Raw genomic sequence first — 14,884 nt, 5'->3', positions numbered from 1 at the left:
AGTAACTAACTTTTTCATGAATTGATTTATTTTACTTTGTGTTCAACTGCACAATCTTCCGTGTCTTCCAGGTTGAAACTTCTTTCTTCCATGTTGATTCTTTACATGACCTCATGATAACTTTTGAGATGCACGGATATAAACCTTCAGCTGTGAAATTTCCACGTGCTGAAACATTTGGCGAAATAGCCAAGTTCAGTGGAACGAGGTTCTCTTTGTCAGAGACTATTATTTTTGACCCTCAATCATCAGATGGTACCTATTGAATTTTTCTTTCCCGTTCTCTTACCTGTGCCGACCTTATTAGTTGTCTCTTATTATTTTTTGTTCTATAATCTCCACTTTTTTAGGTCCTCTGTGTGTTGCAATTGAGAAGGTGATGGATGCATTTTGTGGAGCTCGTGAAATATGCATTTCGGTTCCATTTTTGCTATTCAATTGCACTGGTTTCCCCCTTGTTGTGTCTGAATCTGTTAATTGGACAAAAGGCCCTTTTAGTGTTATTACTTCTTGCTATGATGTTGACGAGCAGGACCTGGTTCTCCACAAGAAAGATGGCCTGGGCATTTTTTCTTCTAATCAATATATGGAAACAGCTGCAAATACCAACAGTCTGCCGGTAGCTCCATTGAACAATTACCTTGTTTCAAAGTCGTATGACAGTAAATTCTCTCAGGCGGAATCGATTGATTTTGATAATTCCACAAATTTTCACCGGGGTTCACAGAAGCATGATATACATGCTTCAAAAGCATCGCTTCACCGAAGTAGGTCCTATAAAAGCAGTCAATCCAGCTTAAAGTCCTGTGGGTTAACAGAAGGAGATGCTTGGAAGGTCAATTGCCGGATGTATTCACCTAACCCAAGTTCGTCTTCTAGTGAAATTATGGTGAGACTCTGTAGATATGTACCAAATTCCCCAAAGGATGACATTCCTAATGATTCTTGGTCTAGTGCTTTTGCACTTGTGCCACCTACGGGTTCTAGCAGTGTAGCAGTCCCAAAACCATCTAGGAAATCTGGTTATGTAATTTCTGTTGGCGCTGTTGCAGCACCTTTTTTTGATAGGACAAGAATTATTACCTTTCAGCCGAGGTACTCTACTATGGAAATATTATGTCGTTTACTATTATCTTCAAGGTGTTTATTTAAGATCTTCCTTCTGGGAAATATCTAATAAAGCACCCATAATTCTACAGATACGTAATCAGTAATGCATGCAATAAGGACTTGCATTACAAGCAGAAAGGAACAGATGATGTTTTCACATTGGAATCTGGAAGGCATTCTCATATTCAGTGGACAGATACATCGAGGTATATTTTGATAGTGTTGACATTTTCATTGCTCATTGATATCTCAAGTTACTGCTAAGTGTGCACATTTACACATGCCCCTAATAAGTGTTAATTACTTCCAAACCACGTGCATTCGTAGTTACATATAGAACTTCAATACCTAGTTATTGTAATTTAACCCGGCAGGAGCATGGGATGAGTATCATACTCCAAATGCATGCAAAGCCCTACGTGTGAAATTCTTATTAGGGGCTTTTCAAACTAGTCGTTTAGTTCTCCTTGCATGACACAGTGACAAACTATTTTGTAGCCATTCATCCATTCCATCCACTTTTTAATTTGTCATTATCATTGCCAAGGTATCTGTTGAAACACTTGAATCTCTCTGCTCGAACCTATAAATGGTAGTTGATGAGAGTGTGCCCATCATGGGAACAGTTATTGTTACAGTGTGAGAGAGCCTATGTTGTGGGAATAGTCATTGGTAAGATGTCATTTCTGACACTATTCTTATGATGCTAGTGATTACTTAAATCTGGGAGGCAATACGTTTTAAGCTTGGATGAACGAAAAAAGGAATTGTGATTCGTGTAAATTTCGTTCCCTTTCCTTCTTCTTATTCTTCTTGTTGTGTGTCAATGTTTTCCAGGGAGTTGCTAGTCTCTATTCAATTTGCTGAACCTGGATGGCAATGGTCTGGTTGCTTCTTGCCAGAACATCTTGGTGATACTCAGGTTAAAATGCGAAATTTTCTCTCTGGTGCTGTGAACATGATATGTGTGGAAGTTCAGACTGCTGATGTCTCAATTAGAGATGATAAAATCGTTGGCAGCCCTCATGGTCAGTCGGGAACTAACCTGGTTCTTGTGTCAGAAGATGATACTGGCTTCATGCCATACCGTATTGACAATTTTTCCCAGGAGGTATTTTCCTTCAATGCAATCAAATAGTTTTTGACTGTGTTTGTTGAGTGCCCTGCATCTGGTGGAGGGCTGAGTTATTTGTCTTATTATATGGTTTTGAGTAATTCTCACTTCATGACCTAGCTTTTCAGGCTGAGTTAGGTTCAAGGTCCATTTCTTATCATGATATTGGAGCAGACAGAGATACTCATTTCTCACCAACAGCACATTGTCAAAATGAAAATTTTGACGTGCTTGACCCATGGAAAAGAATCAGGCGTGTAGTGAAAATTCATTTTGACAATTTATCAGTGGTGAGACCTGAAACTTAGATGCGTCTTCTTTCATACCATGATACGAGATGGTTCTTGGGGCTAACTCAATTAAAAAGTTAGCTCATGAGGTGAGAGTTGCCCAAAACCATTTGCGAAAGACAGGTCAATTTCAGAAATGGCCCTAAGATGGGTTGGTGGTGATATTTTAATGCCTCTTATCAATATTTTTAAATATTATTTTCCCATGAGGCAGGCAGGCATTCAGGATATTTAGGAAACTGAATCTGCTCAATTGATCAGAAGTTCTACCTTATAGGTTGTTAGAATATGAGTAGGAATAGGAATAGCATATAGAATCCTATTTGAGAAGGGATTGTAATGTAGTGTCCTATTAGGAAATGGATTGGAATGTAATGTTTATAAATAGGGCCTCAATGTAATCATATAGTTACAACAATTCAATAATATTTTCTCTTATATTTCTTCACATGGTATCAGAGCTTCTACGATCTTGGTAAAGAATCAAAGAGTTTCTGTTGCCGGCGGGTGGCTATAATCCATATATGCCGCCCGTCTGGCCAATGATTATGTTACCAAAAGTTGGGTCACTGATTGTCCGGTGACTACTTTTTCATATCTATTTTTCGTAGCACCGTGCTTCTTTTCGGTGATTATTTTCTCATATCTGATTTGCATAGCACCATGCATCTTTCCGGACTACTTTCTCATATCTGAGTTGCATAGCACCGTGCATCTTTTTGGTGACTCCTCAGATTTAATTTACATAGTTTCGTACGTCTTTTCAGTGACTCCTCAAATTTAATTTATGTGAGGTCGTGTCATCATTTCGACCCTACCCAAATAATTTCTCTTTTACAGTAGGGTCGTGCCATCATTTCAACCCTACCATATAATTTCTCTTTTTCAGTAGGGTCGTGCCATCATTCTGACCCTATTCATATAATTTCTCTTTTTCAGTAGGATCGTGTTGTCATTCCGACTCTACCCATATTTTCTCTTTTCTAATAGGGTCGTATTTTCTCTTTTCCAATAGGGTCGTGCCATCAATTCGACCCTGTCCATATAATTTCTCTGTCGTATCGTCATTCCGACCTTACCCATATAATTTCAATTTTTAGTAGGGCCGTTTCGTCATTCCTATTCTACCCCTATAATTTCTATTTCTCAGTAGGATCGTGTCATCGTTCCGCCCTACCCATATAATTCTCTTTTTCAGTAGGATCGTGTCATCATTCCGACCTTACCCATATAATTTTTTCTCAAATGGTGACCATTTTTCAGTCATCAAATCTAATAATCCGGCGTGTGAGTATGTTCGGGCCAATTCTTCGGTGACTGTCTTGTTCAAGATCTACTATCTCTTGATTTCGAGATGACCCATATATTTTAACAAGTTTCCGACAATTTTCCAATGACACATCGACTTTCTAGCGATGTTTACTGCTTTTCGGATCACTTTTTTAGTTTATTCCTTTTCAATTGAGGTTTCCCAGACGTCCAAAGTAGTCCTTATTAGTTTTGTTGCAGATATCTTCACCTAGTCCCTCTCCGATTCTCGTATTAGTTACATCCATAACAAGCTTGGTACATATGTCTTCTATGCACCAGCTTGAGGGGGAGTGTTAGAATATCAGTAGGAATAGGAATAACATATAGAATCCTACTTGGGAAGGGATTGTAATGTAGTGTCCTATTAGGAAAAGGATTGGAATGTAATGTCTATAAATAAGGCCTCAATGTAATCATATAGTTGCAACAATTCAATAATATTTTTCTCTTAAGTAGATTGTTCATTAGGCATCAGTTCTAACTTTTTCCTACAAAACAGCCATTAAGGACATTTTAAAACTGTGAATCTACTCAATTAACCAAAAGTTCTGTCTTATAGGCAAAAGTTAGAACTTAGTATGTTACCCTGGCATAAGTTTTAACTTTTGCCCTTAAGGTAGACGTTCAGGATATTTCAAGACAATGAGCCTGTTCAATTAACACAAGTTCTGCTTTATAGGAAACGTTTGAACTTATGCCTGTTGGGAAACATAAATACTTCTGAAGAATTTTTTCAAGTTAATGTCATTCTTTAAAGACTTATTAAGTGGGGAGAAAAATTTCAATCTGAAAAACTTTTGGGGACACTAGGTGTGATTTCCTCAATAATCATACCTCAACAAATGTGGGGCACCTAACATAATTAGCCTTATCATGATGGATAAAATATTTTGTAGGATTTTGTTACCACAAAAAAACTTGATTCAAAGTCACCTATGATAGTTTCACCACTTCCACCCTAATTATTTTTTTTTATTTTTTTGATAAGGTAAACAATTTTATTGACATTTGGAGGGAAACCCTTTATACATATGCCAAAAGAAGAGAACACATACACCCTAATTATCGACGTGTTATCAAAAGCGCAAAAAAGTTTTAGGGTGCGTTGGAGTTTTAAGCATAAATACGTGTGGACTTAAAATAAAAAAAGGTGCAAGTGGAGATAAAATACAAATATTTATGTTTAGTCCAAGACTAATTATAAGCTTGAATAAACAAATATATGGACAAAGAAATTCAAAAAAAAAAAAAACAATAAAGTGAAATATCAATTGTTTAGTGTGACCTCATTGGGAACACTCATTGGCAAGGAAAAGTGTGCCAGGCTTGATGACAACACTCAAGCACGCATTAAGCGAGGTAAGGCTTAAGCCCGCTTTTTACAACATCGATCTAAGTTTGATTGGAATGCAGATAAAGATGTCATTGCTGAGTAGCAGAGGATACTAGTAGCAAATGTAAATTATGAACAAATACCAAGGTTGGACAAGGACATTTCACCTCGAGATAAAAATAATTGTCTAAAACTAGGGACATTGTGACATATTTCTGTAGCAAATTCTTTATATAGATGTAAGCTACCAAAAGGAAAACATTCAATATAGATTCTTGTTTGAGAACAATGGACCAAGGTTAATCAACTTAAAAGAGCATAGAATATCTAAAATTCTAGTGAATGTCATTGGGTTTGCTCATTTTAAGAGGGTGCACTCATGATTCCCTAATTTGCACACCACTGCCCTTGTTTTCCTTAAGTAACAACTTTGAACATCTAAATCCAAATTAAGTTGGTAAAAATGTGATTCTATTAATGTAATGATTGTTACGTCATCTCTCTAAAAGTTCAAGCTATTAAAGAAGGGATGAGTAAGTAAATTATTGATTTAATCGGGTTTTCAACATGGCTCTCACATGTGGGAAATTCACTTTATTTGAGGGGAGTACGTTAAAATATCATCAATTCACTTTATGTGTGTACCTAACCTCATCTAAAAGCTTCAGCTATCTAGAGGAGATCCATAAGTTATCCAAAATTATTTTATCAAAGACGTTTAAGTTCTCTATAACATAAGAAAGGTCAAAGATTTCGAAAAGTAAATTGATATCTTTTTTTTGTTTTTGTCCCTGACAAAGTCTATTTTTAGGTTAAGTACATTACAAAGTCATTCCTAATCACAGGTTAAGATATCTGAGTTAAGAAATATTGATCTAGATAGGAAGATATGGAGCAGTTACAGCTGACTGAGGACATGACCCTGGATAAGAAGCTAAGGAGGAAAAGCATTAGGATAGAAGGATAAGGGTGTGGATGAGTCATAGGCAGTATTTAGGTGGACTTTGGTGTCCTTTGTTTGGCAATGTACAAATTTTTTGTGGATGTCGTACCTATGTTATTTTATCGTGTTCTATGCTTTTGATGCTTTTGTATACTGCCTTTTATCTTGAGCGGGGGGTCTATCGGAAACAGCCTCTCTACTTCTTTAGAGGTAGTGGTATGGACTGCGTACACTCTACCCTCCCCAGACCCTACTATGTGGGAATATACTGGGTTTGTTGTTGTTGTTGAAATATTGGTCTAATGACATAGGGAACTCGTCAAATTATTGAATTGATTAGTGTATTGTTGTATTTTGTATGACGATCAAATGTTTTCATGGATTATAACAAGGCCGACTTGGCCGTATACAAGAGATATACCAAAATGGTGAAATCTATAAAAGATGGCTCTCTCCAAAAGACACTCAATCCTCTATACAAACAGGACATATATGGGTGCACCAAAAGAAAATAAGGGGTCGGAGACTAAGTGATTTAACATCGAATCCTCAACTCCGTTGGTTTAGGTGTCAAAAAGATTTGGCCGTCCAGATGCTGTAAGGATTTACGGTCTCTAGGAAGTAAATTTTAACTAAACTGAGAAGAGTTCTAACTATAAATTATCATAATATTCCACCAATTTTTATACATCTTGTGCTCTAATAGTTTCTCTCCTTTCCATTCTGGTCATACCAAGTCAGACAAATTGGTATACAAACTGCTTATTCCCTTTTAAAAATTATATGTGTGTGTGTGTGAGCGCGCGCGCCCATTCCAAATTTTTTACCAGGATAACGAATGTGAGGTTTCGACTTAGTTGTTGATTTTTGACTAATTCCCCCTCTTCCTTTGTGTATTCAAGCGGCTACGTGTTTATCAACAAAAGTGTGAAACTTTTGAAACTATGGTCCATTCCTACACTTCTTGCCCTTATGCATGGGACGAACCCTGCTATCCACATCGTCTCACTATTGAGGTATGTTTTGCTATATTTAAAAGCTAAATGGTTTTCAAGCATGTCTCTGTTTGTAAAGTTTCTCTCTGGAATTTTTAGGTTCCGGGTGAACGTGTTATAGGATCATATGCAATAGATGACGTAAAGGACTATGCACCCGTATACCTACCTGCCACTCCTGAGGTACTTCACTTTATATGCTTCAGTTTGTAAAGTTTAAGCAGAGCTTGTACTCACCATATTACTTTTTCATACTTGACCCGAATCCTGTTGTTGTCCACATAGCCTGATAATACCAACACCTGTTGGTATTGTTGGTTTGTTATATTAATTAGAAAATATCAGAAGTCTGTACTTGAATTAATAATTCTAAAATAATGTTCCTTAGCATTTCACTTTATTTGTTTGAACTAGTTAGACTAGTATACACCAATACCCTAATTCTATAAAAAAAATATTTGCTCGTGACCAGAATACACTAATAACCTAATTCTAAAATATTGTTTGAACTGTTACTATTCTCTTATTTTGTTTGGTAATAAGTTCCTTTGTCATTCTCTTTATATTAATCACAGTTCTATCTTATATTGTATATGAGACCAAAATTAATGTTTTTCCAATCATTTATATGATAATAATCTTGTTACCGTTCTTACACATGACTTCTTCTAACTTTTTTCAGAAGCCTCAAAGAACTCTGATTGTTTCTGTCCACTCTGAGGGGGCAGTCAAGGTGCATTGATGATGCTTTAACATTCAGATACAATCTTTCTTTTCATGTCTCTTTTATAGTGACAGTTTTTTTTTTTTTTTTTCAAATACAGATTCTGAGCATCATCGATTCCAGTTACCATCTATTGGGTGGTTTGAAGGGCTCGCACATCTGTCAGTCTAAAAATAGAAAAAAACAGACAGTGAAGCATGAAAGTTCCGCTGACTGCAAAGATAGAATATTGGTGGACATTCCCTATGTTGGCATCTCTCTAATAAGTTCTACGCCAGAGGTACCTTTATGGTTGTAAATGAAGATTATAAAATTGTAAGCTTCAATCCTATATGCTTTTGAGTGGTCATACCGTTTTTTTTTTCAGGAACTATTTTTCGCTTGTGCAAAAGACATTACAGTTGATTTCACGCAGAGTGTAGATCAACAGAGATTCTCCTTGCAAATCACATCCTTGCAAATTGATAACCAGTTAGCATGTACACCTTACCCTGTCATCTTGTCTTTTGATGTTGATAAGGGTATTACTAGTGAAATGAGGGCAGAATGTTCTTTGGAGAGCTCACGGGAACCAGTTCTTTCATTGGTGGTGACAAAGTGGAAGAATCGATATCTATCACTTGTTTCCTTCGAGCACATAAGTCTAAGGTCTCTAACTGATTCCTTTCTAATGTACTGGTCTTGAACTCTATCAACATTTATTATGTTATATTACTGCCTGACTAGTCTATTTTCTTGCAGAGTGGCAGATTGTCATCTTGAACTTGATCAGGATGTAATCTTGAGTTTGTTTGATTTCATTAAAACTTTATCTTCAAGGTTGCAGAGCAGAGTGTTACAGCACTCTAATTCAACAGACCATCCTCTTTCTGATTGTGTTTCTATAATGAACACCTCTAATTCCATAGATTGGGCACCCATGAAATCAAATGTGAATGAATGCTACTCAGTTAATATTCCTGTGTTTCAAGAAAACACCAGTAGGACCTCTTTGCTACCTTTGATAGTCCCTATTGGAGCCCCCTGGCAACAGATTCACCTTCTAGCCAAAAAGCAGAAGAAGATTTATGTTGAGTTGTTTGATGTGGCACCGATCAAGTTGACTTTAAGGTAATTTATATCATGTTTTCATGTGACTTAACTGTATGCTTATAACATTGAACTTTTTCTTGTAGTTTCTCCAGCAGTCCCTGGTTGCTTCGAAATGGAGTGCTTACGTCTGGAGAATCTCTTATACATGTAAGGCTGTATGCAGGATGGTAGAAGATATGATGATTTTCTAAATTCTTAATCTATGGTTAATTGTAACAATCAGTTTGAGTGACCATCTTACAGCAATACTGTTTAATGTTTATTGCTAAACTTCACTTAGCAACTTCATTCATATATGTGCTTCTCAAGCCATATGACATTGACTTTCACAGAGGGGTCTTATGGCACTTGCTGATATTGAGGGAGCACAAATTCACCTTAAACAAGTAATCATTTCACATCAGCTGGCTAGCTGGGAATCCATTCGAGAGATACTTATTGAGCATTACACACGACAATTTCTTCATGAGATGTACAAGGTAACCTTATGCAAACATTAACTGTTTTCGCTGTAGTTAATGACTTAACCCTCTGCTCCTCCTTCAGTATATTTTAGATGGAGAATTTCTCTCCAAATCATCACACTCATCTATAACTCAATTGACAGACTGTTATGAGAATTGTCCTCACCACTTTGTTGCAATTTTACTACCTCTACTATTCTTGAGTACCTTAAAAAGAAAATTTGAACCCTTCAGAGTCATCAGTCTGAGTCAATAACATGATCTCATTTCTGTTAGGGGATTTAAATGGTGATACCAAACGGTCCAAAGATGGCTCAAAACAACCCACAAAACGTCACAAAACAGTCCACTGGAATTAGGCACAAAACCTCAACAAGAAAGCAAAACTAACTTAAGAGATAATGGATAAATAACTTCACATAAAGAGAACATGTAAGATAGAAACTAAAGAGTATATTAAACTCAAAAACCCCTACAAACATGTAAACTAACACCCAGTTCTTACGTTGACCCAAGAGGAACTTTACTAAACACCAACGTATCAAGCCAACAATCCAACACGAGTGATTCCACACTCAAGTTGAAACCTAGTTTCGGTTTTGTGCCTCCAAAGGGAGAGGACTTGTGTTTCTTTGTGTCTTATGACTTACAACATCATCAAAAACTAACTAATGAAACCCTACAAGGTTCTATATATAGTGTATTACAAAATAAAGTGTAAAATGACCAAAAGGCCCCTCAAAGAGTGGGTGCCCATCAAGTGTATGGTGTGGACTGTTTTGGTACCCGTTTAAGCCCTCCGTTCACACTTCAACAATGTCTTAGCTCAGGTGGACTCCTCTTGACACACTCGTACACCTCCATCATCATCGTGGCCGTGCTTGTATCAAATGGACTAGTTTCAGTAGAAGAGTTGGAGAATTTGAACACACATCCATTCTAAATATATAAGAAAACATCGTTCGTGATACCAGACTGGGCCTTGAATATCAGGTCTAGGCTAGAACACCACCCTAGTTCTGACTTCTGTATCAAATGTCAACTAGAATTTCAGATCTAAGTTTGAGGAGTTAAGTCTGCTCAAGGTATAGGCTTTGCTTTCACTACACATCTGATCTTGCATTAATGTGAGGTTCATAGAAATTAGAACAAGCTTCGTGAAGTCTCATTATATTCAATTTATGCTATAATGTGAAGGGAGTGAGAGGAGAGGTAATTCCAGTAATAGCGTAAGTTTCTCAGTGGATATTTTTAAACATTGATACCCATTTTCAACTGGTTTTCTGGTTTTAGGTGGAAGAGATTTCTCCCGTCTATATTTGCTGGAATGGCAGGGATTCCCTGTTTTGCTTTTAGGACTCCCTTAGATGTGCAGATAGAGTAATGAGAAGGGGAGAAAGGCTTATCTTATCTATCAGATGCAAAACATTTTGAATTGGTTGGACCAAAATATACTCTGAACTTTGTTTATAGACTAATAGATTGACAGCCGAACTTCAAATTATCTGTCGAGGGACCACCTCGATTGCATACTGTGTTTTAATTGTCTTGTTGCTGTCACAACCCGATTCCTCGAGTCATGAGGGCACCTACTTTACCCCACCAGTAGGTAAGCCGAAGCGTAGCCCGGAACTATAAGCAATGAGCTAATTCGTGGAAAATGGCATAATAGCCGAAATTATGCAAGTAAATGAATTACAAGACATAAATCATAAGGACAATAACATGAATGAAGGAAAAATAAGAGAACAGTAACATCATCCCACGGCCTAGTAAAGTCGGTACAAGAGCCTCTAATCCAAAAGAATACGAGTACATCAAAGGCAATATACAACAGTCTCGAAAATATAAAAACTATCTAAAAACATTAGGAGGAGAAAAGGTCAACTCCGGTTCCGAGAGCTCATCTTGTCTCTCAACTTTGACCAGCACAATCACAACGTCAACGGTGGTAGCTAGTACTTTGATCTACACCAAAGAGGTAACAAAATTGTAGTATGAGTAGTAAAGCCACGGGTACTCGGTAGGCATGATCGACCGACTAAGCTAAATCATAATATAAATACGATAAAATGCGAGATAAATAAGTTAAGTCAACGGAAGAAGGCAAACCTGGAATAACGCTCCAAATAAAGAAAAGAACCGGAACAAGAATATTAAAGAAGACCACTATTACTACATAACTGAACCCCAGAAGCCAGAAGGTGCAAGGAAAGTAAATAACCCAACGCGGGCCCTCATAAGCCCGGAGGATGCAATCAAGGAGAAGTGGTAACGGAAACTATACTAATTAACCATATCTCAAAAACATAACTATGGATCATTCCACACCGTAAACACCAGACTTAAATCGGTTCCATAACCCCGTCATAAATGATCTCTCAATGTCGGACTTGTACTGGAAATAGTATCTCATATGATGGACTTGAACGGGAACTAATATCATAAATGCCAGACTTGGAATCAAAACTAATATCTCATATGGCGGACTTGAACCAGAACTAATATCATTAATGCTAGACTTGAACAAGAACTAATAACGTCAACAATGCTGGAACCGAACCAATCTTAGTATCATAAATTGCCGGACTTAAACTGGAACTATCATCCCTCAAGCATCCATCTAGATTAAACCATCATTCTAAAACCTCCTCGGGCTTAAGAAAGTAAGAAAGATAATGTAATACTTCTATTGAGTCTACAAGGAGCTAATAGTAATCTTGGCCTAAGGGCCAGAGGGATCCACTTCTAACCCCGACAATTCACTCTAAGGCCGGTGAAGTTCGCTAAATCGAAGTCGTTTTTCCCTTTCGAGAAGCTTCCACACAATGCCACACTATCAGAATGGTAATCTACTCATCAGTACGAGAACAACGGTATCCATATTGCATTTCTATGCTTCGGGTCAAAAATCAAGCCAAGTCCTATGTGGTGCCCGCTTGCGAAATTGCACCTTCGAAACCGTCAACCATCGCTCTATGCTCAAGGATCATTTATCCTCAAGAATGGGTAAATTCCAAGCTCAAATGATACTAAATCAATCCAACAATAATCTAGGGATTTGGGTCTAAATAGAAGAATTAAACCAATAATTTGACCGAAACTTACCAAGATTTTGACGAGAAAATAATTAATCCGAGCTCACAAACACACCAAAATCTCCCAACGAACACTCCTAATTTTCCACTATCTAGTGCTTCTAGCTTTTTCCACTATCTAGTGCTTCTAGCTTTTGAGACTTGTGAAAAATGGGGAGAAAATGAGATAAGAGGGATTTTAATGCCCTCCAGGTGCCGCTTAAGCAATCACCGGTAAAGCAGTCCATGGATCGCTTAAGCAATCCCCGCCTTGGGATGGCTTACGCTTAAGCAGCCAGGATGTCACTTAAGCGAACAGGTCTTTGCTTACACAACCCAGTTGGACAAACCCTGGTCGCTAAAGCGGATGCACTAGCTGAATTTCAAGTTTCCACCGACCCTTCAGGATTCATTCTGAATCGGAATTCATTCGGAATCCTGTGAACACAAACGAACTGTGCTACCCTAATAAATTCAACATTGCGGACTCAATGGCGCAATCAAAATTTCCATCCACGGTCGTTGCGACAAAAAGTGGGCCCTACACCCAAGGGCCACTTTTACCAAATTCCGATCAATAGCCCGAAATGAGTTTGGCAGCCTTAGGACCCGAACCAAAGGTTCTCCTAGCCCAAAATGGACGTTTCAGAGCTAATGGAACTGTCAGAATTGGCATATGAAGTCATTAAACCGAAGTTTACGCCCGATAGCCAATCCTTACCAGCGAAGATTTCAGAACAGGGACAATGGCTCTAAAAATCAGACGAACTACCCGGTAACTGAACTGTCAGCTCCAACAAGTCACAAATGACTTGGAGCAGCTATAGGAAAGCTCAAAATGTGTGGAAATGCAGAAAATGACCTTGAGGGTCATTACAGTTGCACACACTTGTTCAGCTACTTCGATGATGTTTTACTTAAGAAGATTGTACTGCTTACCTCATTGTGGGTGCCCTTTCTTCTTCATCTGCTGTAACACCCAATGATGGCCTTGCTTTGAAACAAATATCTGGCTTTCTGTAGGATCCAGAGCCCTCCCATCATTGTATCTTTCTATCAGCTATTTAAACTGCCTTTCTCTATAATACTAAAAGCTCTGAATAATAAGTCTGTAGGAGAAAGAAAAATCATAAGCTTGAAGAAAAGAGACTGATGCAGGGATTAGAGGTGGGAAAACCTAGATTATCTTACTATCACTAGACCTGACAATTGACATTACTGGTGCTTCTGAGCTTCAATCCATTTGAGTATCTAAAAACAGAAGTGGTTCTCCAGCGTGATATAGTATGGAATAGTATGTGCCTTTTAACCACAGAAATAACAAATTTCTTAATGATATCATACTTACTGTGATGATTTATGAATAACCTTCCCGATTATGTGTTTTTTTGGAGGACTTAGAGCTATTCAGTTGAACTTTATTTTACTAGTCTATGGGAACGTGCGTTGCACGTTTATCCAAAGTTATTTACACTCCTTCTGTCCAACAATACTTGTCCACTGTTGACTTGACACACAGGTTAAGAAGCAATTAATAATGGGTGTAATTTTACTATTTCACTCTTTGAATATAATTAATGTAATGCATTGAGCGATGAATAGCATTTAATAGCAAGGGGAATATGAGAAGAAAAGAGTAAATTATCCATTGATTTCAAACTGGATAAGTATTGATGGACATTTATTTTTAGTATAGTAGACAAGTAAAGATGGACGGAAGAAGTATAAAACTTGAATTGCTAATGATATATTTTAAATGGTATATAATTTTTTACAAAATAAAAATTAAAACAATACAAAAATGTAACAACTCTTAATTTAGGTTAAATATTCTTGTAAACTTATTCTACTTTATACACATATATGGTACTCTATTTTAAGGACAAATTAAATGCCTACTTGATCATACATACTAAATTCTAATTTAAGGATAAATTAATTATATATTTAAATATACATAATAAATTATTTACCTTGTAGAATTAACTATTATTCAAGAAAAAAAAAAAAAAATTGATACATACATTCAAGACTCTGGTGCAATTTAGTGATATAAGACTTCCTTTTGTACATGTCAGAAAAATTTATTTCAGGGTCGACCATTGATGAACGAATTGCACACAGGCCAACTGCTAATTTTCAAACTGTTTCATGACAAAATTAGAAGAAAAAAAGAAAAATTAAGTCTATAAGCTTCCTAACCTGTGTGTGGTTAACATGTCTCCCGAAAATCCAGCTCGCTTGGCAAAACCCAGAATCCGAAAAGAACTTCGTATCAATTATGCGAGGAAGTGCTTCATATCAATCCCGCCGTTTATTTTGTGCTGTTATAGGGTGGCTTCTGCTTTAGTTTTTCTGGTGTTAGAATATTTTTTTATATGTTGTATTACTCCTTAATCCTTAATTATTACTGTTCTTATACCTTTTTTAA

General features: G+C 37.0%; 1 protein-coding gene across 8 annotated transcripts in view; it reads left to right on the top strand.

Annotated features, from left to right (window-relative positions):
• LOC107846947 (putative vacuolar protein sorting-associated protein 13A) overlaps positions 1 to 9,391 on the top strand; it is a gene marked incomplete at its 3' end in the record, with an annotated part of 124,821 nt that extends 115,430 nt beyond the window's left edge. For all 8 annotated transcript variants that reach the window (XM_047398994.1, XM_047398993.1, XM_016691219.2 and 5 more), the window contains 12 exon segments: positions 72 to 255; positions 351 to 1,095; positions 1,200 to 1,316; positions 1,948 to 2,221; positions 7,004 to 7,117; positions 7,196 to 7,279; positions 7,779 to 7,829; positions 7,921 to 8,100; positions 8,188 to 8,468; positions 8,562 to 8,930; positions 8,996 to 9,059; positions 9,245 to 9,391. In XM_047398994.1, coding sequence (XP_047254950.1) covers positions 72 to 255; positions 351 to 1,095; positions 1,200 to 1,316; positions 1,948 to 2,221; positions 7,004 to 7,117; positions 7,196 to 7,279; positions 7,779 to 7,829; positions 7,921 to 8,100; positions 8,188 to 8,468; positions 8,562 to 8,930; positions 8,996 to 9,059; positions 9,245 to 9,391 — 2,610 coding nt within the window.
• Positions 9,392 to 14,884: the final 5,493 nt, after the last annotated feature.

This window comes from Capsicum annuum, chromosome 11, assembly GCF_002878395.1.
Source record: "Capsicum annuum cultivar UCD-10X-F1 chromosome 11, UCD10Xv1.1, whole genome shotgun sequence".
NCBI classification, from domain to species: Eukaryota; Viridiplantae; Streptophyta; class Magnoliopsida; order Solanales; family Solanaceae; genus Capsicum; species Capsicum annuum.
The sequence above is the reverse complement of the archived record's forward strand: the minus strand, read 5'-3'. Positions and strand labels throughout refer to the sequence as shown.